This window comes from Cardiocondyla obscurior, linkage group LG01 (genome assembly GCF_019399895.1).
Source record: "Cardiocondyla obscurior isolate alpha-2009 linkage group LG01, Cobs3.1, whole genome shotgun sequence".
In the NCBI taxonomy this organism is placed as follows: Eukaryota; Metazoa; Arthropoda; class Insecta; order Hymenoptera; family Formicidae; genus Cardiocondyla; species Cardiocondyla obscurior.
The window spans coordinates 7,985,890-8,013,636 of record NC_091864.1 but is presented as its reverse complement, the minus strand read 5'-3'; the positions used below and the strand labels follow the sequence as shown (position 1 = coordinate 8,013,636).

Sequence of the window (27,747 nt, the reverse complement as noted above, 5' to 3'; positions counted from 1 at the left end):
GGGCCGAAAGGGAAAAATTTTTTATTATATTATTGGTATACTTACATTATGATGATTTTGTTGCACTCGCGTGTAGACTTATCTAATGTCTATGTTTTAAATTCAAGTGTGGTATAAGTAAAAGCAGTAAGCAAGAAAAAGGACCATAAAACAGCAGAAATTAATTAATAAAATAGATGTTCTAATTTTCATACTCAATACGCTCAATATTAAAAATTACACGATTAATTTAAATAAAAGAAAAAAAAAGAAAGGAAGATAATTTCTGCTGTTTTTAAGTAAAATTAATATGTTTCGAGATAAGAGGTCAAGTGATACGGCTCACAGCGATTAAAAGAAATTAAAAAAAATAAAAAATGCAGAGTAGAAGTGTGAGAAAGATGCAAGCGATTTGATAAACGGAAGCGGAGAGGAAATTTAACAAATCGATTTCTCGTGCGCGTGTAAAATGAAGGAAGCGCTATTATGTAAATCGTCTATAATGCCGGGGACTATGAGAGAGATATGATCCATCATAAAATGATCGATAAAGTCGTGTCGTGTCACGCCACGTAATTCGCCATTAATATAGGCACTGAAAGTGATTCGCGAGCGGGCGTTTGCGCCGCGAGCCTTATAGATATCAGGCAACTAAAGACACTGCGATCAACGAAATTATCATAAGAGACAGAATAGCGAGAGAGAGAGGTGCGTCGACATTTTGCGCACGGCATGATGTACGCTTTCTAGAGACAGCCAGGTGATAGATATCCTGTAAAGTAGCATGGCGAAGCAGCGAATTGTACGAACCGGGCGATTACTTCGCCGTGCGACGTACGCGGCGAAGTGAGAACTCGCGCGCCCGAAACTCAGAACTTAAGCGATACTTGGCGAAAATGTATTACATTCTAGAATTTAGCAAACGGCATACTAAAGTGCAATTCCGCGGATAAACAGCGCTCGCAAATTCCAGATTTTAATCATAGGTCGTTCTGAAAGAGAAAGAAGCAGATTATTATAATTAAAGAATGAAAGTTTAATTGTTCGCGCGGACCTGACGTGTCGTAAGGATCTATCTGTTATTAAATTCGTAAATTTGTAGTTTGTAACCGAACGGTTGCTGTAATTATTTATAATGGCACCGTGATGCAAATGCAGATATTCATGTTGAACTGAACGCAAATTAGAATATGCCTGGTATCACCGTTTACAACAATTCTCTGTTATAATAGACTAGATTTATAAATTTTAAAGCAAGGCTGTTTGGTGCAATTAATTCGAAACCGCACCGCATAATTATTCTTGTCAAGAAGTGCGTTTTAGCGTTGATAAATGCATCAACAATGCACATGTAGAACGTTATTCGAGTACGCATATGTAAAAATTCTTATTTCAAAGCTAATGTGAAGCGCGTAGGTGTGTAGGTAAAGTGTAATTATCTTTTCTTTTGTAATTCTGAAAAAAAAAGTGTAGCCTTTTCTTTTCACTCTTTTGTGCAATCGGAGACAATGCGCAACTTCATTTCTGTGTTACTTTTAGGTGCCCGCGACCGAGCCCGTGCTCGCAATGAACCGAGAGTCTATCGATCTTTTAAGCCCGCCTGAGTTGGTTTAATTTACAGCCACACGTCGTCTAATTTCGAATTTATTACCGCTCGCGTCTCTCGGAATATTACACTGAGTTCGTATAAAAGGGTTCCCCGCTCATTGCACGGAGACAAAATATCGTGCCGCTTTTAAACGCGTGCCAAAGCGTTTTGAAGGTATTCCAAAAGAACCCGTCCCCGCAAATGCACCACACGAACGTGGCTTTTCGTCTCCAGCTAATTTACAGACCAACCGATTCGGTTACAAACCTCTCGCGACGCGAAACGTAATAACATGTGAGAATATAACGAACAGGACACGCCACAATTTTTTTTTTCTTTTTTCCTCCCCGATCTATCTGCATCTTTGGCAATTTTCGGCAAGATTTACACATTAACAAATTGACTAACGTATCCGGACAAAAATTAAAAAAAAAAAAAAAAAGAAAGAAAGAAATATAGAAAATTGCAAGCTCGGATGAATAATTTAATACATTTGATGAAATGGTATATAAATTACATTTTGCTGCTTTGCAAAGACAACTCAACTAAATTTTTTCCATTATCGGTAATCTGGAACTACTAACTCGAGGGAAAGCCTCAAAGTTAACCGCGCGGATACTCCATCTCGAGGATTGTTCTTTAACAAAGTTTACAACGAGCCATTTAAAATCGATAGCAAGACAAAGTGGCATCTCCTGTCCTGTAATACAATAAAACTATATAGCTCGTGTATGTACGTATGTATGTGTGCGTGTGTGTGTGTGTATCTTTCGCTCTTTAGCAATTGCGAGAGCTAAAACGAAGCGAGCGTTCCAATAATAGTGAAACAGGTTAACATTACTTCGATTTAATCTCACGTTTGCCTTGGATGATCTCATCGTAATTGGAATTTGCTACTAAAAGTATTAAACGGTCGACAATTTAAAAAAATTAATAAATAAGTAAATGATAAATGTTGAAGCGATTAAAATAGTATGTTACATCTTAATACGAGCAGCGTATCAGCGTCGCAGAAAATATACATACAGACAGAATATGAACAAGTTAAAGATCATGCGCGTACAGGCACCAATATTTCATCGAAGCCATTCGGCCCCGTGCTCCTTTTGAAAGAGACATGATAAAATTGATATAAAAAATTTATACGATAGTAATGAAAACCTCGAATCTTTTATGCGATCCCTTTTTTCAGAAAGATTAATCTCCGTCTGAAAAATAATTAACTGCCTTAAGTCGAGACTGCCGAGTCGTTATAAAACTGGGGTTATTTAATTTATATATGATTCTTTAAAATAATTTCTCTCTTGCAGTGAAACGCTTTCCTGTGAATTACTTGAATGAATTATATTCGGGCACTTGAATAGTGTGGAATTGGATTATTAATAGAGTTCCATAATTTCAAGTTTCGAGGCTTCTTAATAAAAGTCCTTTTAATACTTGCTAATATTGTACAAAAAAAAGGTATATATATATATATATATATATATATATATATATATATATATATATATATATAAAAGATAAGTCTGCAGCATTCGCATGACAAGCCAAATCGATTTTACCCAAATAATCGATTTGCCGCATTATTAGCTACAAGTTACTTTTAGGTCGAAGAGAAAAGACAGACAGTGGCTGTAGCAAAACTCGTAGAACCAATTTAAGCCGTAAGATGGAGAGCGAAAGAGAGAAAAAGAGAAAGATAAAGAGAACAAGAGGGAAAGAAAAAAAAAAAGAGAGAAAGAAAGAAGTAATATATGCTTTCAATAACTACGATGTGTCGTATATACAAATACGCATAATCGATTTACTTTTTTTTCGCCATTTCACAAAACACCGGAATCGGGAGGCTCAGTTATAGCAAATCAATAGATCTGATGCGAAATCACGACTCAACGTAAGCGAAATATCGACAATCCTAAATCTATTAATCATATATATCTCGATTCTTATAGTATAGACACTGAAACATAAGGCACAGGTAACCGATAATCTTCGTCTTCTCGTCCGCTGGAATCTCGAGCCAGCCGTTTAAAATCTCGCGAGCTACTCCGCGTGGCAATGAGAACTTTTCTCTGCGCTCTCAGCAATTTAAATCCTCGAGCGAGCCAGCTCCACGTCAGAATTTAATGTCAAATAATCGTGCTTTCGAAAACGTGTCTTCTTATCAGCTCGATAATTAATGTTGCACGTTAATGTTCTACGACAAATCGCGGACAACGTACGTCGTAAGCTTGGCTGAGTTTTTCGGTGGCGCGCTTGAACGGCGATTGCGCGTGTTCGAGCGGGACAAAAGTTCGACGTGCATCGTTAAAGAAATTCGAGAGCAGGTCGTTATTCACCGAGCAAGCCAGCCCCGTATGTGCAGGGCTAAATCGATAAATCGCACGCATGATAAGTGCGCATAAAAGGCACGCTCGCGGCGATGCGCGCATCGGCGTTCAAACGAGTCGATCGATTCGGTATAACGAGCGGCACCGTTCTCCGCCGTTGATTTCTGCCCCAAAAAGCCATTTTCGCGTGACATCAGCGGAAGTGTTATTTCAATAGCGGTGCAACCACGTTTTCCCCCCATTGTCTCGAGTTGCGAAGCTAGGAAAGTTCAAGAAGTGGGGTAAATTCGCGATAAAAGTTCGAAATGTGTCCATTCAGAAAATACATTTATCGGGAGCTCAGGCTCTATCTCTTCGGGACGCAAATCAGCGAAGTTACATTAATGTTTATTGTTAAAGAAAAAAAAAGAGAAAGAAAAGCTTAATATACGGACGCCATCGTTGATACGCACAAACCGCCTTTTCAAGCGTAATTATTCGGCTAATCGTAAACGAAGCGGTTCGAGTTTTTATCTGGAGAGCTCACGTATCGTTCATACCTCTAATATCCTTCTATACCGAACTTGAGGCGTCGTAAAATACGGTATTTAAATGTCAGCAAAAAAGAAAAAAAAAATTCTGCGTTTGCAAACAATTTTCTATAATGAATACCATCATAAATTGTTTCCTCGGTGCTTGCGTCGCATGAGAGGATCAACGGCCGGAGAACATTCAGTGTATTCACCGTTTCGCGGCTCGGGGGACACGTAAATCTGAGCCGCCGCTCGTCCCGCCGATCGTTCCGCTCTGAAATAAGAGCCTTGGCAAAACTAACGGCTCCGGACGAGCTATGCGAAAACGCCGAGTGGCAAGCGGACTGCTCTGCTGTGATACTTAGAGACCTCTCGATATCAGAAAGGAAGATGTGCGCGATCATGGCGGAGATTTGGCGGAAAGACAAGTCAAGCGAGAAAGCTCTTCGAAATGCACATCGAAATCGACAAAAGAAGCAGAATAAAAAATACGTATTAATATCCCGAGCCGATGCGACAAGAGAGTCTCGCCCGATTTTTACAACCCTTCGGCCTATATTCGCGTTGCATATTTAACGGGATCGATTTGAAAGAGATTATTTATTTGGAACAATAGGATTAAGATTGAATCATCTGTTGACAGCGTAAAAAAAATTGAATAGTTCCTAACTGACGTATGTTAAAGTAATTTAATTCGGTTATATATAAAAAAAAAAAAAAAACGAGATATACGCAAGAATAACTTACCAAACCGACGAGTAGAAAAAATACTAGGAAGGTGCGGCCGAGGACCGTCTGGCAGTAAACATCGCCATATCCTACCGTGGACATCGTCACGATCAGAAAGTACACACAGGTCCAGTATGAAAGATGTTGTGGGTTCGTGAACTCGAAAGGGTCTCCTGAGTTTTCAAGCTGCGGGCACAATATTATTGCGTTCAGGAGAGCATCCTCGCGTAGTGTCAAGAGCAAAATTGCGGTTTATATTGGTGGCTCATAACCGTAAGCTTTTACTACTGCGCAATGGTATAAACGCGAAATGTTTGGACCTCTCGGATTTCTGCGCATAAAGCGCCCTGGGAAATGCGACGAGTAATCGCGAAAAGAAACGTTATTAAGTTATAATGCAGGATTGTTTTCCCCACGTTGAGATATTTAAATCGTAAAGATTAGATTAAAAAGAAGAAGAAAAAAAATTGTTTTAAAATATTATCCCAGCGGTTAAAAATTATCTTCGTTACGTAAACCTTTTATTATTAATTATTTACTAAAAATTATTTTTTCCCCACCGCATTCCTCACGGCTCATCTGGTGCACGATCAAATTACCTCTCATATATTAATGGTCATTCATTATAAAAGGCCGTAGAGAAAATGTAATTGCGTACAACTGAGAGCAACAACTATGTATAATAAATTTTCGTAGCGCGCTGGAACACGATATGTTATGAATATTTTAAAGTAATATAAATGTATATAAAGAAATTAATTCGCGAATGTGGAACGATATGTTTCAGAATTATAATCGAGATCTGGGAATAACACTTGTTACAAATTATTATTATTTTTTTTCTTTTTTAACGATTAAACAAAGGGACGATTTATACTCACCAAATGAATGATGCCAGCAGCTGTTAACCAGACCGAAATGAAGATGGATACGAGTTGGGCGAGACGAATCGAGCTCGATGTCTTTAGAATGTTAAGGTACTGGAGGATGTCAGGGACCGTCATCAGTCGTAGAGCTCGAAGGAACCTCAGTCCGATCCACGTCCGATCGAGATATATCGACACGAAGGACGGTGGTATCGTAAAGTAGTCCACGAACGAGTACATCTCCAACATGAACCACAGCTTGTCACTGGCGGCGATAAACTGCGGGAATAGCGTAAAAGAAAAAAAAAACATACTGTTTAAACAGTTAAAAAAGATCTGAGGCTTATTTTTCACGGAAAGCGCCGCTGTGAGAGCATTTCTCTTAATAGTCTAGCATTAGTCGAGAGGTTCATTGACAAACGGACGGTGTTACTTACGCGTATAAAAAAGTAGACCATAAAAAATATATTGAACGCTAAGTCTATCTGCTGAGTAATGTTGTTGCTCCATTTCTGGCAACGCTCCACCACTTCGCTGTAACATAAAAGCACGAGATTGCGGATGTTAGGTCAGCATCTCTTACGAACTCGCGCGAAGGTCTCGGTCTTAAAAAAAGCCGCGCTGAAAGGGCGACTAAAATAGCAGCGATTAAACTAGCGATTATCGCCGCGCCCTTAATTATGCCGCAAGAAAAAGCGGCACAAAGTGACGTTATAATATTACCGATACCGCGCGAGAATAAAAACAATGTGCATGAATGTTTGCGGTAAACTTAAAAGCCGCGCATTAGCACCGTCGAAGTCTTGCTACTCACGTGGAGGCATCGATGAAATATATTATAAGCGATGCTATACTGAGAATGAAAACTAGCACCACCTGAAACAAACAATAGAAACATATCGTGAGAAATCTTTTTTTTTTTTCTTTTTTTTTTTTCATAGAAAAAAAATTTTATTTTAATACATATATCAACATATTAAATATATATGTAATAATCTGAGGTAGCTGCAATCTTTAAGTTATCGCAAAAGATCGTAACTCGAACGCCTCATATATTCTTACTCTCGCGACCTATTCCCATTAGATCACAATATCGCTTTATTTTCGATAGCTAGCGGCACGTAACGCAAAATCTGTCCCGATAACTGTCAGTGAATATGAAGTAACGTTTACGTCGAGCGCCAAGATGCCCCATACGCGACTCACGGTGTCACAGCATCCTCGTATTTACCGGCCAGCATTATTAACGACCGCCTTAACGTCGCGTCGCCCTTCATTCGACAACTTTAAAGTTGCGCAAATTCTCGTAAACAAACGCGCTAATGACCTGATTAAATCTCTCGTTAAACGACCAGCATTGATCGATGTCGTTACCGAAGACGGGCGGTTAATTAAATAGCCGGGGCTATTTGCGCAGCTGTTGGCGATTTGATAATCCGTCCGTTGTTGAAACGAAAATATTCGCAGTATCGCGAGAGCGGCGAATTGTTAAATAAAGCACGACGCGCCGATACTTGGACGCGTGTACATCGGAAAATTATATTGAACCGAACAATCGAAATTCGGTATTGTTAAATGGCTCCCGGCGCATGCACGTGTCCTCCGCGTTTAAAAAATCATTGAGGAGAGGAAAAAAAAAGGGGGGAGAAGAAAAATCTCTATTTTTTTTAGCGTTTTATCGTTATTTAAGTGGATGATAAAACGTCAAGCTGTGCAAACGCCGAGATGAATCCCGAGGATCCAGACTCTCTGTTTCTCGCGGCTCGAAGTATATTTAGGTATGCATCGCACAGACACAAAATTGCGAGCTGCGCAGCCACGCCTGTACATAATTATTGTAAACAATGGCTACGAGCGGCTCAATGATCGTATGCATGTAAGCACGCGATGCATGCGTCAAACACGAGACCGACGAGTATCCGTATGGAAAATTGAATGCGCTGCGAATCTATTAACTCTCCGGCGATCCTTATTACCGAAGGGATATCCAAAACAACAGTTCTCAATACCTGATATCTGATTTTGTTAAATTACAGACAAATTAAATAATCCGATAAGGAATGCGATACCTCGCAAAAATAAAAAAATAAAAAAAAAAGAAAAAGAAAAAAAACAAACCGGGAGAATATTCGTAACGTTGCACGAGAAAATTTTATCGATATCAGTAATTTATTTTTAAATGAAATCGGCGAATAGTTTCCATTTTATAATAATACTTTACGGGCGATTTTCTATATCCAGATTTTATGTTGCGGAGCATTTCACCTTTGTTATGTCTGCGTCATAGATCCTTCACTTTGCCGTTAAAAAAAAAAAAAGGAAAGAAGATATTAGTTTCTCAGAAAGTATTCTACTTTATACATTCTTATTGGATCAACTTATCGTATAGGTCAGCTCTTCAAAAGTTACTTTAGGAAAGACGATCTTTCCCCACCGGCATGTCGAAGTTTAGCACGTGTAATTTCCCTCTTAGTCTACTTTGTAACTACTTTATACCATTCACGTGGCGCCCTTATTGTGACTCATCCTTTTACAAATCTGCTCAAAGAAGGAGGCGAGGAGATGCGCGTCGGCGTGAGTGTAAAGAGGAAGAGAAAGTACAAAAGAGAAATGACAAAAGGGCAGAAGGAGAAAGCGAGGTAGACCTAACTAGCAACCGTAATATTCCCGACGCGACGGTTTCGTGAGAGCGAAATTCTATACATAGTTACCGCTCGAAAATAGACAGTAGGTGCGGTCCTCGGCGGGATGATATTTGAAGAAGAGAAGCACGAGAGAAGTGACCACGAAGGAAAAACGAAGTAGCGACGGCGGTGAAGAGCGAACGGCTATTCCCGAAAAGATCGTTCAATAACACGGTGCCAAACAAAAGTGCCGGAAGAGAAAAGCTCGGAGAGCGTTCGATGAAAGGAACAGCCCCGCGAGTCGATCGCGCGAATTTGAGAGACTTGATCTCGCGAATTACAGGCTTCCACGACTTATTCCTATTTTTTTACGTTTTAATTATTTATCGTCGGCCGATTTTCGTCGCGTTACGAAAACCACGTGGGACCGTGAGCTAAAGCCTCGCCATTCCGTGCTGACCGGCAGGCAAGCGTTAAAGTTCAGGGTTATCGCGCGCTAAAGACCGTAATAAGAAGCCTGTATTCGCCTCTCCCCCTGGGAGCCAACGAACTCCCGCCTCGTCATCGATTTACGCCCTTATCAAACCTGTCGTGCTCCTAACGACCGTTACTGCAAATTGACTTGATAAACGGCACCACGCGAAATTACTAGACGCCGGTGTTTCCTGAAGTGGCGCGTATCCCTACCTCGCTGCGAGCTAAACAATTCCCTGGAAGCCATGCTAATAACTCGTTTCATATTCTACGGGATAATAGGTAGCGTCGTTATTATGATAATAATACTTCATGCAGAAATCGCGTTTTTTTTTTCTTTTTTTAATTTTTTTTTTTTTTCTTTTTTTCTTTTTTTTTTCTTTCTCAAAAGTTAACTCTGCGCCTCTTTTTATTTTATATAGCAGAATATTAATGAATATGGCATTTGTACTTTTTTTTTTATTAAACTACTTCTGCTCAATTTTCGCGAATAAAACAACCGCCTCTATCTTCGTTGTTCGAGCTGACGATAAATTTTTGTTTTCCAATTAACATCGGTTTCATTTTACCTGACAATTCTAGATTAAATTAACAAGATACAGAAGTAAAATTGGAAGATCGCGATTTCGATGGCCTTCCGCGAAATTTCCGCTAAGCAGAAATCGATTTCAAATTTATTAAAGGCTTTGTGACTCGATACGATATCTCAGATACTCCGGGGCAGGGAAAACCAAGTTTACAGATCCACAATCTCGTACTTGATGAGCTCGTATAAACGGACACCGTATCGATACTCTCGGACACTGGATTTACGAGAAACTTTTATTATGTTTGCACTGAGAGAGAAGGAGAGAAAATGTCCCGCTAGGCGGAAGATCAGTGGATGGCCAATGGCGCCAAGAATGCATTGATGCAAAAATAGAGACCGCGACGGCGGAGAGAAAATGAGAGAGAGAAGCGTCTCTCGGCTTTCCTCCGCATTACCGATCAGCGAGGCAAAAGACGTAGAAAAATTCAAAGCGGCCGCGAAGCCGGTGCGTTACCAACCAAGTGGTCGCACGTAAAATGCCGCAACTTGTTGGCCGGGGAGCCTCCGCGCAAAAGGGCGCGAGTATGTGGTACACGTACACGTAGCATAAATAAATAAAAAGCTTATATGCCCCGCCGACCGATCGATTTCTCCGGTTGGCTCCGTTCCAGATATTTCCTCGTTAGATTTTCGAACAATTTCACTGCGCGAAAAATCTGCTTGCCCGTCGGCGTACGTAACGAGTGCCGGTTAGCCATCACGTTAACGAGAGACGGCTTAACTCTGCTCCGAAAGTTCGGCCCGGTACGTTGAGCCTTCGAGCTCGTCGCGCGTAAAAATTAACGTAAAACTCGTCTCTCCAGACCTCCCGAGAATTTATTTTGCCCACCCGTGCTTTCATCGCGGCTGCCCTTAAAATATTATCGACCTCGAAGTTGCATACGTTAAAGAGCTTACAACGATATTCCGATTATCGACGCTTCCGTAAGTCGTTGGTGTCTTCGAACGCGCTGCTTCGTTCGGGCGGGGATTAATTTTTAAAAAACAATTTATTACAGCCGCTGAAAGATGTATCGGCCGAACGCGCGAACGCCCGCCGGTCCTTCTCTCGTCGGGAACCGGGTGACCCCAAAAAGAGACGCGGTCCGGTACATAATTTCTCCCGCGCTGCAATAATAAGGCGCGCGCCTTGCTGCGCGCGAGTCCATCGCACCGGCGCGAGATATTTTAACAGAATAATTCAACGACGCGTTCCCGAGCGTCGAGCCGCAACTCCGGCGAAGTTCGAACGGCGGGCGCCCCGCCGGAAATTTGTTAGACATCCGGTGGAATATGTTCCCGGTAAGAAAGTGAGGCTCGCGACCGGGCGCCCGTGTCCAATTTCATGAATTTCACGTTCTCGGCGTGCGCGTGTTGCGGCCACACGCGGTCTACAGATGCGCACGTACACGCCGCAGAAGTACGGCCCGGGTCTCCGGATGCATTGCTCCAGCATGCAGCACTATGCGCCGGCATGCTGCACTATAGAAGATCTGGGTCATCCGAAAACGGTCGCGGGGGCAGTGCCGAGGGAATTTCCCCCGTTTCGTTACTCTGAAAAATCATGCGGGCGAGGGAGATAGCGAGCGGGATCGCCTTCGCAGAAAACCGTCTTTCCTCGAAATTCGTTGAATTCGCGAACGTGCACAAAGGAAACCCGGACAGACAAATGATAGGTCTAATCCGCCGAAAAATTTCGCGGGCAAAGTGGGTCGTGCGCCAAGTAAAAATTATTACTCCGCCCGGAAAAATAATAACGAGCGGCCGTTGTAAACGGATACAGCGGATATGTCCTCTACATTAAATTGTCCCGAGTGTTAAATGGCTTTATCAGCGTCCCGTCGGTAATTCCCTGCAGAAAATCCGCAAAGTCGATCCCTAAATATATTTAAAAGAGATGCGCCTCTGCGAATTTTATGCCCTCAGTTATAAAAAAAAAAAATTCGCCGGCGACAATGGTCACTTTAATTAAACCGAAGTCATTTATTTTGTGAAAATTACATTTATATTTTTTTTTAATTAACAATAAATAAATGTCAAATTTTTATTTAAACGGATAGCATAGCAATTCCACCGATTGAATATGCAGCCACAGGTTAATGCTATCAAAATACATAGTGATTCTGTTAATTGTGAGAGATACAAGCATGAATATCCTTTTAGATACAAGGCCCGAGGAACTGTTCCAAGCGTTCTCGAGTCTTAAATGAAATCATAAATATTCATAACGTCGCGAGATGGCAAGTAATATTTTCTGAAAGTTGAAAAGATAGCTTTTTTTTGTTTCTTTTTTTTTATAAGAGATTAGTTAATCGTTTTCTATTTAGGAGTAAGATTCGTTCCGGTGGCGGAGCTAAAAATAGTGCACTACTTCATAACACAATGAGTCACGGCGTTGATATATTTATTCGTTCAGATCGAAGTTGGCGATATATCTCTTGGTACCATCGTGTAACGTATCGTGCGATGTCTCGCGAAAATTACGCAAGATGTGTCGTTTCAATTTTTTTTTCTTTTTTTTTCCATCTTTTCTTCCTCCAGGTTTTCATTCGCTGGCCTCATTAATTCCCTTACGCGGTGAATTGCGCCTTGCACGTGTCGCGGAATATTTTCGTTTTATTCGAAGCCGAGACGCGAGACGATTCGATGGCATTTCCAGGTGAAAGGGCGCGATGACGTACGTACGTGTAAGAACGCCATTGTCATCGCCGTATTCAGTATATCTGGCGTCACCCCCCGTTTGTCTTGGCGGGGAAAGTCGGAGCGCGTGCTTTTAGTGCAACCCTAATCAAACGAGCGGCTTACCTCGCCATCCCCGGGGTGGCGGTTCATTTAATTAAACGCCTCGTTTCCACGCAACTTTCTGTAACGTCGGAAAGGAAGTTTATTTCGTTAAAGCTACATCCCGCAGCTTCGCGCTAATCAATGTAAAGGTGACACGGTGTAATTAACGATTCCGGAAACATTAATTGGATCGAATAGATACGCAAATATTTTCCGCTTCATTACCGCGTGCAAATTCGTGAAGGGGGGACTTAATTCTATTTCGTTTCGGCTGCAGTTCATTTGCGGCGATGCGCGAGTTCCTCGTACCGAGAAGCGAATAAAATTCTTTCGCGAATATTCTCGGAAGCGAGCATTTGCCCGCGCGGCGATCCATGAAATCGCGGTCATATAATCCTCGGCTGGATATTATATTTGAATGATGAATCTCCGGCTCGTTCAAGCTAACAATTTTCTTAGAATTCTCCGGATCATTCTGCGCTCTTCGCTTTTACGTAGAAGCAACCCAGATCTCAGCATCGGCAAATTCAGCGACGATGAACCAACTGAGCGCAACACAATTCTCATTAATCACGACGTAAACTGCAACGTACAGGTGCTACGGGCTGCGCCCCGCTCCGCGCTCATTCCTGATTTTCTTCTCCAGCGTCGTCTCGCGCGGCCGGGCCTTGCGCACTTCGCGAGGAGAATCTGAGTCGAGGCTTGCGTAACATGGCGCATAGTTTCGCGAACGAAGCCCCGCATCTTACCTCGACGGCTTGCCCTCATTGCGGACGGTTAGGGCCAGGTGATAATGGCCGTACGCATGGCCGGAGGGGGTTGTTATCACCGTGACCGGTATCGATTCTAATCCCACCTACCCCCTCCGCTCCCCCCCGATCTCCCTTTTGCGACTGGCCGTGTCGACGCGACGGTGCGAACGTCACCGGGTTAACGGGGTGCAGCTGTACCCGAGGGCGACGAGAGCGGGGAGTCGAAGGGAAGGAAGAGAAAGAGAGACAAGAGAGGCACGGGGAGCGAGCTTGCGTTTGAACTTGCGTTTGAACCGACCACGACGAGCCTCCATCCCCCTTTTCGGAAAAACGGTCGGAGAGCGTTCGACTACCCACCACCGTCACCAGCTCGCTCCCACCATCGACTCGTTCGACGGGAATGTGGGTTACTGGGTTATCGTCGCCGACGGTGGCTCGTCCTTCTCCGTTGCCGGAAGCTTTTCCGACCAATTGCTCCTGCGAAAGGACAACGGCGAAAACCAAGGAGGACCCGGAGTCATCCGAGAGTGTAATTCTTCTTCAGCGGGCGCAGACGTTTCGGGGAAGAGTGCCGATACGAGGATATCGGGCCTTCCGCAGAATTGGCTACATCGATTTTTCAGGATGTCCAGGAGAACCGTATATCATGCGTCTCCGCTATTTGTCACTCGGGATGAATTTGTCACGATTAAAGGTACATACGCGAAATAAGAAATCGTCCCCTCGTCTCGGCTCGCAAATATTTCCGCATTATCCTTCTCTAATTACTCCGCGCCGTGCCGTGGACGGACGGCGCGACGATTATTTCGCGGAACGAAAGCACGAATTAATAAGATAAATTTAATAAGATCGTTGAGCACCGGCGTCGCGAACACGTGCGCCATTAATTTTTCCACACCTGAGAAGTCCAAACGTGCGCAAGCGAATACTCCGGAATCCCAATAATCCGCTTTACGAGCAATTTGAGTCCACTCATTAAAGACGTATCAAGCATTCCTATCCCGGATTAATGTGCCGGGTGACACATATGACATATATAATTCGAATCACGAACATATGCTAATTAGTCCGTTCGACACGAGCCGATGCCGGACTATTCCTGGAATTACACATCCTTGGACATCGGCGTATTGTCTTACGAGTCACCATACTTCTTTTTGTCCGGATCTCTTCCGAGATTCCCGACTGGAAGAAAGATACCCACCGACGTGGCGTTATAAAAAAGACGTTGAATGCGCGATGAAGGGTTATTTTTAATGCGCATAAATAAAGCATTTGTTTTCTCTTTTATTGGAGATGTTAACGCGAGAGAAATTTCAACGCGTATAAATAAGAAACGTGGAGCCCGTGGATGTTACGCCACATCGCGCAAAATGCATCATAATCGTATGCGCCGAGGGAGCCGTCTGATTTGCCCTGAAGGCGACAATCTGACCTATCGTACTTCGCTATAAATAAAGATTGCCGTTCTTATTTTAGCGTGCGAATTAGCGTGGGTCTCGGGCAGACTCGTCACGAGCTGCCCTAGCTATTTTCGTATCGCGAGATACGTAGCCGAAGTGTCTAGCGAAAATTAACAATTCTACCGCTTCGACCGTCGTCTGTTTAAATCGAACAAATTATGTTTAACCGATTAAATTTATAAAAAAAAAAGAAAAAAAAGAAGAAAATAGACAAAGTGCAGGCTAGCCCGAGAATTAAAAAAAGATAATTAATATTGCCACTACATTTAGTATTATTTAAAGCAGAAGTATACCGCGCAATAATCGGAAATATATCTGGTTTATTTCGACGTTCAATACCAGAGACGCATAGAAATGCATTATCCCCTGGAAAATAATTACTAAAACACATTATACGGCCTGCAGCGAAACCGAGTCATTGCCATGCGATAGTTTTATATCTCGAGATGGCATATTCCCAAGTTTTCACCGTTTCGCGCCAATGGCAGATTCGACCGAGTTTTTCTCGCCCGGCTATTTTTACGGAGAAAATAAGCCCCGGAAATCTATCGGCCGCAAAACGAGATCGTTCGCTGCGGAAAAAGAGGGTCGGCCGGGGAGGCATGAATTATCATATCGTTAGCGTTATCGCGGCATGCCGCCCGCGTCTTTAATTGCCCGGCGACTGCCAAATGCGACGCTAACTAAAGATACGAGCGGAAAAAATCGTACGATCGCAGCGATGTCGATAACTCTGACAGCCGCACAAAGCGCCAACGTTAATAAACGGTTAGAATAAAACTATTTTATTCAATTTTATTTGCAGAACGCGGGGGATCAAGTGTATTAAATTTATATCAAAGGCACAGAGGCCTTTTAACAGTATCGAAATATTTTTTTTATCACAGAAAAAGTAATTTTATAAAAATTTTAATTATGATGTAAAAAGTTATCTATATATGTATACCAAATTAAAAAAAAAAAAAAAGAAACGTTGATCTAACAATTAGATTTTACCAATCACGTTTTCTTTTTTTTTTCTTTTTGTTTTTTTTCTTTTCATAGTAATGTCAAAAGCTCGGTGACATTACTTCTTTCGTTATCTCTTATTCCGATTTTTTATTTTTTTATATTTTTTTTCTTGCAAACAGTGCTAACTGTTGCGTACAACGCAACCTCCTCTTCTCTTCAGGTCAAGTATTTTAATGCGCAGAGGAGAAAAGTACGTACCAATTCGAATCGCAGTCAATATAAAGATTTCTTGAGAAACGCAATACCATTATTTCGATGTGCAGTTAATGAAGATTATGCACGTTACGCTTTCGCCCTCAACGAGCGGCCATAATTTTTTTTAATCAACGTAAAGTCCGCGTTTAATTCTTGTTAAGTGATTACGATCGTTGCAATTATCCCGCGACACGTACTTTATTATTGGTGGAAATCGTCGTCGCGTAAACCTATAGCTTATCGCATTCCATAGCCAAACTATCGGTTTTCTAATGAGCAACTATTGCACGATTATTGCGGTGCACATTCTAGCATCATAAGCGGGGATAAAGGTATAGATCAATAACCACAATCGAACATACGTGTAACACCTCTGTGTTATATTATCCTACTCGGAGGAGTACTGTTAACAAGCGATTATAAATCAAATATCAATATTAAATGTATTTCAACACTGAAATACGTCAAGAAAATAATACATTAGACATTAACGAAATGTATACTTTGCTGGCCATAAAATAATATCGATAGCATTTCTTAATTCCCGTTTAAAAAGAATACGTAATTTCATCGTTGGACGCGCGCGCTCCATTAATATCTATACAGTAAGTTAAATTTAAACTGAATAGGATTCAACTCTTTTTTTTATTTCTTTTTTTTTTATAAAAAATCTTAAAAGCTCCTCGAAGTTAGCGAGAAGTCGGGCCTCCACTGATACCATATTCTGACACGAGTATTTCGAATGATTGATGATCGCACCGAGTACTCGAACAAATCTTTTAAGAGGCGAAGTAAAGCCCGCTGCGTTCGAAAAGATAGAACCTACGAAATAGGCACGTGAAGCCTAGATCGATCTTTAATGGGTAGGGTGGATTATCGATAATAGGCCTTGGCATATTGAAATTCGTGTCATCCGAAGTCGAGGAGCGAGGAGAGCGGCTCGAGGACGGCTGCTTTTACTTCGAATGGATCCGATGGACGTACAAGCGATTACCTTCTCCACCTCCAGCGCCGTGACAAATCTGTTACATTCTTGGAAACAGATACTGGCCAGCTGCCAGCCGCTGCTAACGACTTTTCTTCCAAATATGATCCATATCCCCGAACCGCCCACGTTCGCGAGAGAGGATCATGAATTTGCGCAAACAGATGTGTCCTCTTAATTCTTTGAGACTCTCGAGAGGTGAAAGGTGCTTGGAAATGTATTTCCGCGTGATTAAAGACCCCCAAAATTTTTTGCCAACGACTCTTCGACCCGCGATCCGGAAGTAATTCGCGAAGACTGGAGGGGCTCGCGTCGCCCGAAAAATTTCCACCTAGCGAGCTTCCGTCGAGTAATTTATCTTGATAGAGAGACGGGGAGAGAAGACAGCTCTGTGCAAACAAGCGTTGTAATAAAACTAGCCCGAACGTAATGACCCATTAATGCAGTACATTGAAAAATATTTCCAGCCGCTGGCCGCGATATACCGTGAATCCATAAATTATCGGCGTCTGCGAGTAAACACGTGAAAGTGTCAGCCTCGGTTTCCGCCAATTGGAAATGACCGAATTATGGTGCCAGTTCGATTTGGCGCCTCCGCAGCCGGCGGTAAAGAAGAGGAGAGACGAGAAGTGGTGAGAAGAGAAGGAAGAAAAGGAGGTACAGAGAGAGAGAGAGAGAGAGAGAGAGGATGCGCTTGTAGAAACTGGAACATCGAGTACGCCGTAAAGGGGCTAAGTTCTAACATTCGAAGAGTTGCTCTTTGATCGGTGACCCCGGACACGCGCGTGACAGAACGAGGGAGAAAGAGAGACGGAAGGAGAGAAAGAGGGTGCTTCTGGCGTGCGCGATCTTCACGCTCATCTGGTACATTTCAACAAATCATCGTTGACGGCGAGGATACGACTCATTGGTTCCAATATTGGACGATATTAAACCGCTAAGGTCGAGGCTCTTGCGTTCCCTCTTTCTCCCGCGACGCCCACTTGTGAAGTCTGCGCAAATAACCGATAACAATTTATCGCGCGGGCTGATTGCGCGAGATGCATAAACAATTCCGCTGGTCCTTCTAATATATTTTTTTTTACGAATATCTTGTAGTCTCTCCAAACATTTGCCCCGTTATCTCTCTATGTTTCCGTAAAAATCGTTGACAAAACATCAAAAAATGGCAGATACAAAAGTCTAAAAAAAAATTTGGGTAAAACTCTTTTCCGCTTTATATCTCTTGACGTCAGAAAGTTTTTTTTTTTTAAATAGATGTTGATAAAACACAACCGAGGAAATATAAAATGTTGGACTGAAAAACGCTGATTTCGTTATGTAGGTCGATTGCAGGGTTACTTGCGTCTTCTGTCTCTTTCTCACTCTTTATCTCTCTCTCCTTCCCTTTCTCTATCTCTTTCTCTCTTGAACGTCGGCTAAAGGTTAAATTCCAATTATAGCATGCGGATAAATAGGCGGCTATCATCCCGTATGAAACGATCTCTCACTCGCCGACGAGACGACGAATAGATACTTCGCAATAAGATACAGCGGCTGTCAGCAAAACAAATTACAAGCCGGATGTCGGTTGATCTTTTCATAAATTACCAATAAATAAATTGTTGCGACCGTTCCAATTTTATTCGCAAATGCACGTCTCCTCTCCATCCAAGATTTAATTTCTTAATATTCGAATAAAAGCGCCGCTTCTTACTTTAACGCCCGAAGTATCTCACGAAAGTATTCTATAAAAGAAAACGCTAAGCTGCAGGAATTTCGAAAACCGTGTCGCACTTTTTATTTATACAAAAATTAACCGGTGAAAATTACATCAAATCAATATTAACTCCCGGTTTAAAATTCCGGTCTGGGAAATCTGATTTAAGTAAAAAAAGAGTTACGGCGAATTTACGTGAGTATAAAAATCGCGGTGGCACCGTCTCGGATATAACCGCGCCGAAAGTGCCGCTTTTCGAATTAACAGTTAAGAAGCGCCTGAAGATGCAAATGTAATTCAATTCGGGCGCGCGGCCGGGATTTGTATAAATCTAATAATGAAATTCGAGCGCGCGCGGTATCTCGAGAAGAATAATGTCGTTGGAAGAGGGAAATAGGGCGGGGATCCCTACAATTCCGAGGGCGCCGATCCAGGGACTCGATCGCGAGGAGTCAATTGCGCTGTAACCTTCGCGCGGTAATTTTCCGGATTAAACGTTCGAGAATAGCGATCTCTATTCTCAACCGCGATTCGTCATGTGAGACACGCAGACATTTTATATATTTTTAAGACTGGGTCTATATATAACGACCGGTTACATAGACGCACGTTTGGCAAATTGTTTAAAGGTCAAATGCCGATCGTGACAGTCTGCTAATTACAGCCTGCGTCTTGTCTTCCGCGGACTATATTTAATGACGTTGTCAATGACTGGCTATTGATGTTGCCCTGGGTTCTGAGCGAGCTCGGCGAAATTTAAGATTGCGCGCATACCGCTCCGAGACCCGCGAAGCGATGATGTTAATAATTAACATGATATCTATTTGGCGTTGCTCGTTAGGTACTAATTGGTAGTTAGTTTGCATCGATCCTCCGAAAAGTACCCTGGACATTTGGCAATTGGTGTTGATTTGATATTTGTGAGCGACAAAGTCCATTTACTTAAATAACAGTTCACGGAAGTGTTGATGGATGTCACATAATTTTACGTTCATTAAGACCACTTATTAAGACTTTCAATTTAACGCCTCTGTAACCAGAAAAGCCGCCGGTGTACTAAATAATATAGAAAGTAAAAGAAAATAGAATTCCATCTCAACAGAGATCTCAAGGAATTATACGAACCCATTGTGCGAACGCGGTCGATTCAAGCGCCACTGAATAATTCATTTTAATCGCGGTCCCCAAATTTATCTCGCGTTTCTTGTAGCGGAAAATGCGGTGGAACATGGAATGTACATTAAGATCGCATTATAATCACTTCTCGCTCACATTATTACAGGCTATTTACGTAAAATTTGTGGTTGTACATTCGGATAAAAAAAAAAAAATAAGACACCACGAGTCGCATATGTCGGTCATGAATCCAAATTATTTTTCCGTAATAGATATCTCTCTTACGATTCAATGCGAAATATTTTTGCCATTAAAATATAAATTAATTAAATCTAAAATAAAATTTTAATTATAATCTTAGCACGTTGCCGTCAAAAGATGCGGTAACATGTTACGAAAAAAAATCCTATCTGTAAAAAATTGTCTATATTAACATGTTTTATTTTATGTTACAGTCACCGGTGAACTTTACAACTCCGCTGATGCAGATTGGTAAGTCACATAATTTTTGTTTTTTTTTGTAGTTCGTAATTAGGGTCCCTTTAAAAATAGGGCGCGCTACGTTCTTTCTAGTTAATAAATAAAACGAAATAAAACGTCGGAGGAACAAAGCTCTGTGTCTCTCGTAGAAGAAAGCTCTCGTCGATCGAAAAAGTGATCAGCGTGACAAACAACGTTTTTTCGGTTTTTGAAACAAATGCACCGGCCTGTCGTGTAAGCCTCGGCTATAAAAATGTCGCTCGCGAGAGGTTAAATATACAGCAGCGAGGCATGCATTTTCGATCGGTCATAGCGCAACGTGCTCGACCCACTTCCGTTAAAATTAGAGGCTCTTCCGAGAGCGCTGGGAGACCATAAGCTCTCGGTCACCCTCGGCCACGCTGCGGGCGCCCTTCTGTCTCCGGTGGCCAGGCAACAACTCGAGTGCGAATAAACTGCAGGTTGACACCCACACGCCAGCGCTACGGCATTCATGCACTTTCTCGCATGCGTGAAGCGAGCAGTTATCCGTGTACGTGTGCACGGCCGCGTTACATGCACGGCTCCCGTTTTGTCTCCGCGATACCATTATGACGCCGTTTCCATTTGCGAGCGATGCTGCCGGGATACGGACCGGTCGAGCCGGTCTCCCGTCCGCGCCCTGGGGAATGAATCGCGAGGAGGAGACTACCGATGCGCGCAAACTAAATACATTAACGTACCGCGGAAGCCACGAGCTTTCGCGGAGGAGAGCCGTACATCTGTTACAATACGAATCGCGGCTTCTTGGCACTCGTCACTTAAACACTTTTGACTTTCCGTACCCCGGCCGGCGCGCAATATTTTCATAGCGAGCACCCATCGAATGGAGAGAAACGTAACATCGTTTGCGACGAAAGTTCGCTACTCGTCAAAGTAACGCACGAGATAACGAAGGTAAATTAAGGAGGGAATTTGTGCTTTTTAAACAACCATGAAAATTCACGAAAATGAAATTTTATGGTAGAACGCGAATCGGCGAGGTAGGTGATAGATTCCGATTACCAAACTCGACGTGTCGGGATATAACGGGAGGGGAGGGAAGAAGGTGGACGCATTGTAAGTCGACGTGGAGGCTCGGAGCAACGGCGGCACGCGAGGGAAAACGTGTCACGGAGCCGCGCGTTGTGCTCGCGGTGCCGTGACAATATCGTATTATTGGCCGATAAGAAAGCAAACGTTTTCATAGCGATGTTACTATTCGTGTCAACGCAACGGTACGTACCGCGGGGGTTAAAATAGGTCTAGGCACAGCGAAGGACGCCGAACGCACGAGACAGACAACGGGGACACGGAGGCCGAAGGAAACACCGCGATACTTCCCTATTCTACCTGCCCCGGTATCCTTCGGAGTTTCCACCCTTTTGTTCGCGTTCTACGCGCACGGTGCCTCAACAACGATGCCTACGTAATCGAAATACGACGCAAAATTCGGCGCTACCGGGCGAATACGTACGTGTCGCGCGAGACTCAAAGAATGGCAAAAATCTGCGTGGAACATTCATTTCTGATCCGCAATTTATTTGAACAAAATTACATGCTTTCTTTTTTTTTTTTTTTTTTTTTAAGTGATAGAGATTTGTTAAAATTAACGGACTGAGAACATTAGTTGAATAATAATGAATTGAAAACGATATCTGTTAATATGTAAAATTCGCAGCGACATAAGTAAAAGACGTATTTATGTTTATAATCCTTTCATCTTGCCCGTTGGCATATATAATCCCGGCCTTTGTCCGTGTCATGGCCACACGTTTTGCCACCTACATGTAATTAAGTCTCTCTCAACTAAAATCCGTCACACGCTTGCACTTCCTCCGTAAACCCGTATAAAGGAGCTCCTCGCATTCTTTAAAAGGAAACTAAGCTTTTCATTATTCGATATAATTGCTCCTTTCAAGTTAAAATTATAAAAGCACGATACACGTCGGGCTCACACGCGTGTAAAAAAATAAAATAAAATTACATAAAATAAATATTAAGCACCAAAGTAATACGCACGCGGCACGTGAAACGATTAAATCACGTGTGCGTATAAAAAGTACAGTAAAAAAAAAAAAAGAAAGAAAAAAAGGCGTAATAGCGTTATTATAAATTAAAAACTACCATTACGTGGTAACCCGAGTCGGCGTAATTTGACCTACAAAAGCCTCGTCTTAACGTTACCGTATCTCAACGTGATGTAATAAATCTCCACAATTCTCAGCAGGACAGCCGACCGCGAGGATAAAAAAAAAAGAAAGAAAAAAAGAAGCACCCAGCGAGATTACCTGTCCCCCATTTTCTCGTCGTGAATAATTAACGGGTCCGACGATATCACCCAATTAGGGAGTGTAGCGATATCGCCGTTCAACCACCCTGTCTCATCAGCGGCCGACGTCGTGCCATTGATTACCACCTGACTAAACCATTATCGGTCCCAGCCGACACATTGCGTCTTCGTTCGTGTTTACGCGAAAGCTCCGCAGGGAGATCGCGAAACAGGGCTCGTCGGTCCTATCCAAAGTAACGCCGAGCGTTCGAGAGTCGCTCGGTTCCGCGCCGCAAAACCCTGAACGCTATTTTAGCGCTTAGGCGCGCGAGATTGGCAACCAAGCGGGAACGAATCGTCGATGATGGCGCGGCGGCTCGGCGGGACGCGAGACTCGCGATGAAATTAGCGTACCGTGAGGCATGCGGAACGTCGCCGTCGCAGTCGTCATCGCGGCTGTGGTCATCTCCGCGTCCGCATAGAGAACGAAACTCCGCGTGTCTATACGACGTTCAAAGGCACCTTAGGTAGCCGCGTTGCGACAGCCATTAGCACCAACGGACGTGCTATTAGTGTTACGCGGCTTCGTTCGACGTGACCCGCGCTCATGTTAATCGCTACGCGGCTTCCTGTTTTGCGAAAACTCGCCCGCGATTCGTTATCGCTGTGAAAACAAAACCTTTCGTCGATGACGGCGCAACGTCGAGCGGTATTCGCGAAATCCTCGACTTAAACCGATATTCGATTTTTCTTATTTAAAAAAAATAAAAAATATATACATATATATTAATTAATTAATTCTGACAGATCTGTTCGAGTGAACGAAGCAAGTCCGAGCTCACAAAAGGCAAATATAAATAGAAGAGCATAAATTGAAATGGAAAAAAGAAAAAAAAAAGAGTTGCTTGTAAATGTACGTATATTAATTAGATGATTAAAGGCCTCCGTTCCGCATCGCGTGCGCGGCTAGGTTTTAACGCGTTCCTCTGCAACCGCTTTATTTCATCGATAGCGTGTTCTTTTTATAAAGCGCTCGGATATGCGTGCGTCGTCGCACAGTCGTCTATCGCGGATTACACGTATAAATTAAATTTATTGTACTATGCGCGACGGGACGAGCTTTCAGCGTGGACATATTACATTCGCGGCGCGTTAAACTCCACTTCGTTTCGCGTACGCCGTTAAATCAAGCGTATCTGTTAAACAATCAAATTTATTTACAGCCCGGAAGAAAGACTCGAGGAAAACGTCGTTAGTTTATAAATCCTTTCCGAGCACGGATATAGTCGATTAAAACGACAATCGACTTATATAAAGAGAAATCCGCGCCGTGATTTTTTAATTTTAATTTAAATATAATTTAATTTAATTTCCACGCGATTTATCTCCAAACGCTTCAACTCCTTTTTTTTTTCTTTTTATTTATCATCGAAAGTTATTTATACAGCGGGCTTAGTGTGTAAATTTATATGCAGCGTTGAACGTAACATATTATTTGCCCGCCACGTTCTACACGGTAAGTTACGGTACACGCCACACGTGCGGGCCGCCGAAACTTATATGCATCTGGGAACTAATTGCAAAAAGGATGCTACGCGGTTTTTGCGACCGCACAATATTGGCTCGCAGGTACCGCGACGATCAATTAAACGGGGGGAGGGTCGGGCCGAAGAAAATAGACATACGCCGCTCCATTCTTGCTAGTCCGAGCTACGGGGAGAAAAAGAAAAGAGGAAGGAGGAGGGAGGGGGAGGGGAAAAAAGTGGAACATGAGGGCATACGGTGCAAGAATACGAGTTCCGGATACGACTAACGATCTATTAAATCACCGGGGCGAGTTCGATTCGATTTCGCGTACTCTAATTTTACCGGTTTTTGCAAACGACGGCGTACAGCTGTGAATGATACGGCGGGGGTGGTAGCGGAGGGGTGAATGCAATCAGGCAGGATGGCCGGGGCGATAAATTAAAAAGTGGGTTTATGCACGGAGTATCGATTAAAGCACCCCGCGCACGTTGAAAAGAAACGTCACGCCTCGAGTAATACTTTATCACGAATAATTACTGGATTCATAATCGTAGTTAATACCCCACGTCTTTACGTCGAATACTTGCGTTTGGCACGCAACCATTTATCCCTTTAAAACAACGAGCGATTAAATCTACAAGGTTACCAATCGATCCGGCGCATCGTTTTGAAAGTACATTATTTAAAATGATAATAATATACGCCCGGGCCGTTGAAATAATACCCGAACGCTTCGCGGTGTGGCAGAATTATGAAACAAGCGCCTTCGTTTTTTTCAATTAATTTCACTCGTTCTCGTAACCGATCCGGAGGAGGGGCGGCAATAAATGCGATGCAAAACGTCGTTGCGTTAATCAAATTTTTACGATACCGCGGACCCTCCGTGGCGATAGTTTAAATTGTGGAAAAGCGCATGGAAACCCAATTTCGCGAAGTGCCGAGTATCACGTACAACCGAGCTGTAACCTAGTTTTCGACGGACGGAAATGCGTCTCCCTGCGCGCAACGCGATATGAATGAAGACCGGCGTGTCACGATCTTCCCTATTGCCCTCAACGTTCCCTTCTTATCCTTTAGGTTTCTTTATCGCGCCATTTCTTTCTCCGAACGACCGCTTCGAGTACAGGAGAGAGTCTAGCTCCTTCCGCTGGCTCTTAAGTAATTTCAGTGGATACGTCAGTTCCAGGCGAGAGCCGGGAAGAGCTGTAGAAATCTCATTTCTCCATCTGCGCCGTGTACTTTGCCGATAGTCGCGTCGTGTAAAAAAAAAAAAAAAAGAGAAACTAATTTGCCACTTAAACGAAATTTCTGCGATAAAATTAATGCACTGCATTTGTTAATCCTAACTATTTCCATACCGCGGGGGAGGGACGAGAAAAGACATTCGCCATCTTCAGCGAAAAGGATCCTTCGCACAAATTACTATCGCGCGAAATATATTATACACAAGCAACAAGTCGAAATTTATTACGTCGGTAAATAAACTTAATTAAAATTCATTTAACTGGCTCTCGCTCGACGTAACAAGGAGAAGAAAATTTTTTGAGATACCTACAAATAAGGCGCAGGGAAAAAAATAATTTTTAATGAAAAGGAAAAGAAAAAAAAAAAAAAGAAAGAAAGGACCGCGGCGATTAACGGACTGTATTTAATGTTGCAGAACTGGGTCGGAAAGACGGATGTTTCTAAATATATCAGAATTCTCAAACACTCCGCGATCGTAAGATTTCCGAGAAATTCAGTGAAGCTTAACTGGTATTCCTTGGCATAATTCGTATTGTTCATGCTCGTTAGGAGCATTCAATTAACTGCACAATGTAGAAGTTAACTAACTGACGGTGGCTTGTGTGTTACCATCGGTTCAGCGGGCGATCAACTCCCAAAGTGATAAGCTGGTAGCGCAATGCTTATTTGAAAATCGATACGATTGTTTACTCAACTTACGGCGCATGAATATTACTGCACGGGCGGAAGGCACACACGTTCAACTTTCCATATTAGCTTTATATAATAGCACACTTTCTATATTATATTCCTGCGCGATCACATCCTCTTGATGAAATCGATTAACGCCACGTCGGAGTATACCGCGGTATTATCACGGAGGATGATCAATTTGCCGCGATCGATATGGTTACGAAGAAACGTTACAAATATTTTCCCTCTTTATAAAGGAGAAATTGAACGAGCCGAGCTTTCCTCTCGGCCGACGCTTTTCGCAAATTAAATTCGAAACTATCAATTTGTCGCCGGTTAACATATATCTTTTCGCGGACGAGTCGGCGGACCTTTTTTTTTCTCGCAAAATAAACATCACGGGTCCAGATTTGAATCTAATCTATGTGCTAGGCGAGCTGGCTGTCCAGCGGATGCCAAAAATCCGAAAGTATTCACGAGCGAGCCGAAAGCCGAGCGCGTCACTTGACAGCTGCAATAACGCAAGGTCTGCTACGCGATCGTGTCACGTGGATTATGATCTGCTCGCATATTTGCAGGTCGGTTTAATTTTATACGCCGCGACGGTCGGTCCCGGCCGCGGCAAGGCGCCGCACGGCGAAAGTTCGCGGAGGGCGTCGTCTTCCAGAAGTTTGCGACCGTCGGACGTCCTGAACGAAATTAAATCCACCGCTTGCGCAATAATTACCTATTTCCCGCGGACGCGCGAGCAGCCGTTCCGGATATACGCCGGAACGATAACGGCTCCGATACCGCGAAAGTGCACGACCCGAGGACCGATCCGCGGCGCATAATGTAGTCCGTGAGTTAAATCTGGGTTGACTCCGCAGTTAGCCGACCAATTACAAGGATTTTCGGCGGTTAATCCCGCTTCAACTTTCAGCTCACGTCGGAGGAATCGACGTCGGGGCGCGTGATAGCTTAAACGTCTCGGATACGGACGGATTTAATACGCCACCTGAGCCTCTCGCGCAAAACCGCAGCATGGCCGTTTCGAACGAGACCAGATGATGTACGACGAGACGTGGGCGTTCGCACCCCGGCATCGAATTGATTTGCAAATTCCATAAGTGATCTTTCGTTAACGTAGCGCACGTTCATAATTTATTTTTACATTTACTAGACATTCGCGGAAAATCAAAAACAGTTGAACTTCTACATCCTTTTTTTTTCTTTTTTTTTTTTTAATAAGACATTTATTTTTACACGCGCAAAGTGAATCGTAACTGAGTCTTTGCTTCAACAAAAAGTGAACGAGTGTGCTGCGAAGCTGTCTCATACCTCCTTGAATTCGCGATATTTTTTTTTCTTTCGATATCTTCCTCGAGTTTCCCTAGCGCGTCGCCGCAACGACTCCCTCATTCAGTCTAAAAAAACCGCTCGGCCTGACGGTTTCGTTTGCGACACTTGGCATATCGATCGCGCCAGGTAGGTTGGTTATACTGAATTAAATATACTTCGGTACTCTATGAAACGACCGCCGCGGATATTCTGTAACTCGATAAGCTGTAACGCGAGAAATAAGACTCGCCCCGCCGGCTTAAAGATGTCACGATTATGGCTTCGTGCTTCTTATCACGTCGCAATGCAAAATGCGTTGACCGCGATTTGTTATTAAAATAGCTCGCGATAGAACACGTGCGGTAACATTAATTTCGTGGCCATTAACGTTGCGTTATAATTATTAAATGCGAACTGTTTCTATCCGATGTTGGCGATAAATATATTGCACGACGTTGCTTCATATACCCCGGTTTATTTCTTCATTTTCTCGGTACGGCGAAAGCACGCTATATTCTCATTCGTTTCCTCTTATTTT

The 27,747-nt window shown here is 43.0% G+C and overlaps 1 protein-coding gene across 2 annotated transcripts in view; it reads right to left on the bottom strand.

The window, feature by feature from the left end:
* The window catches only part of Slo (calcium-activated potassium channel slo), an 85,032-nt gene that overhangs the window by 49,767 nt on the left and 7,518 nt on the right, over positions 1 to 27,747 (bottom strand). For both annotated transcript variants that reach the window (XM_070665859.1, XM_070665852.1), the window contains exons 2-5: positions 6,819 to 6,880; positions 6,442 to 6,538; positions 6,020 to 6,283; positions 5,157 to 5,324 (exon numbers count right to left, since the gene is read on the bottom strand). In XM_070665859.1, the coding sequence (XP_070521960.1) occupies positions 5,157 to 5,324; positions 6,020 to 6,283; positions 6,442 to 6,538; positions 6,819 to 6,880 (591 nt within the window). The remainder of the gene's footprint in view (positions 1 to 5,156; positions 5,325 to 6,019; positions 6,284 to 6,441; positions 6,539 to 6,818; positions 6,881 to 27,747) is intronic.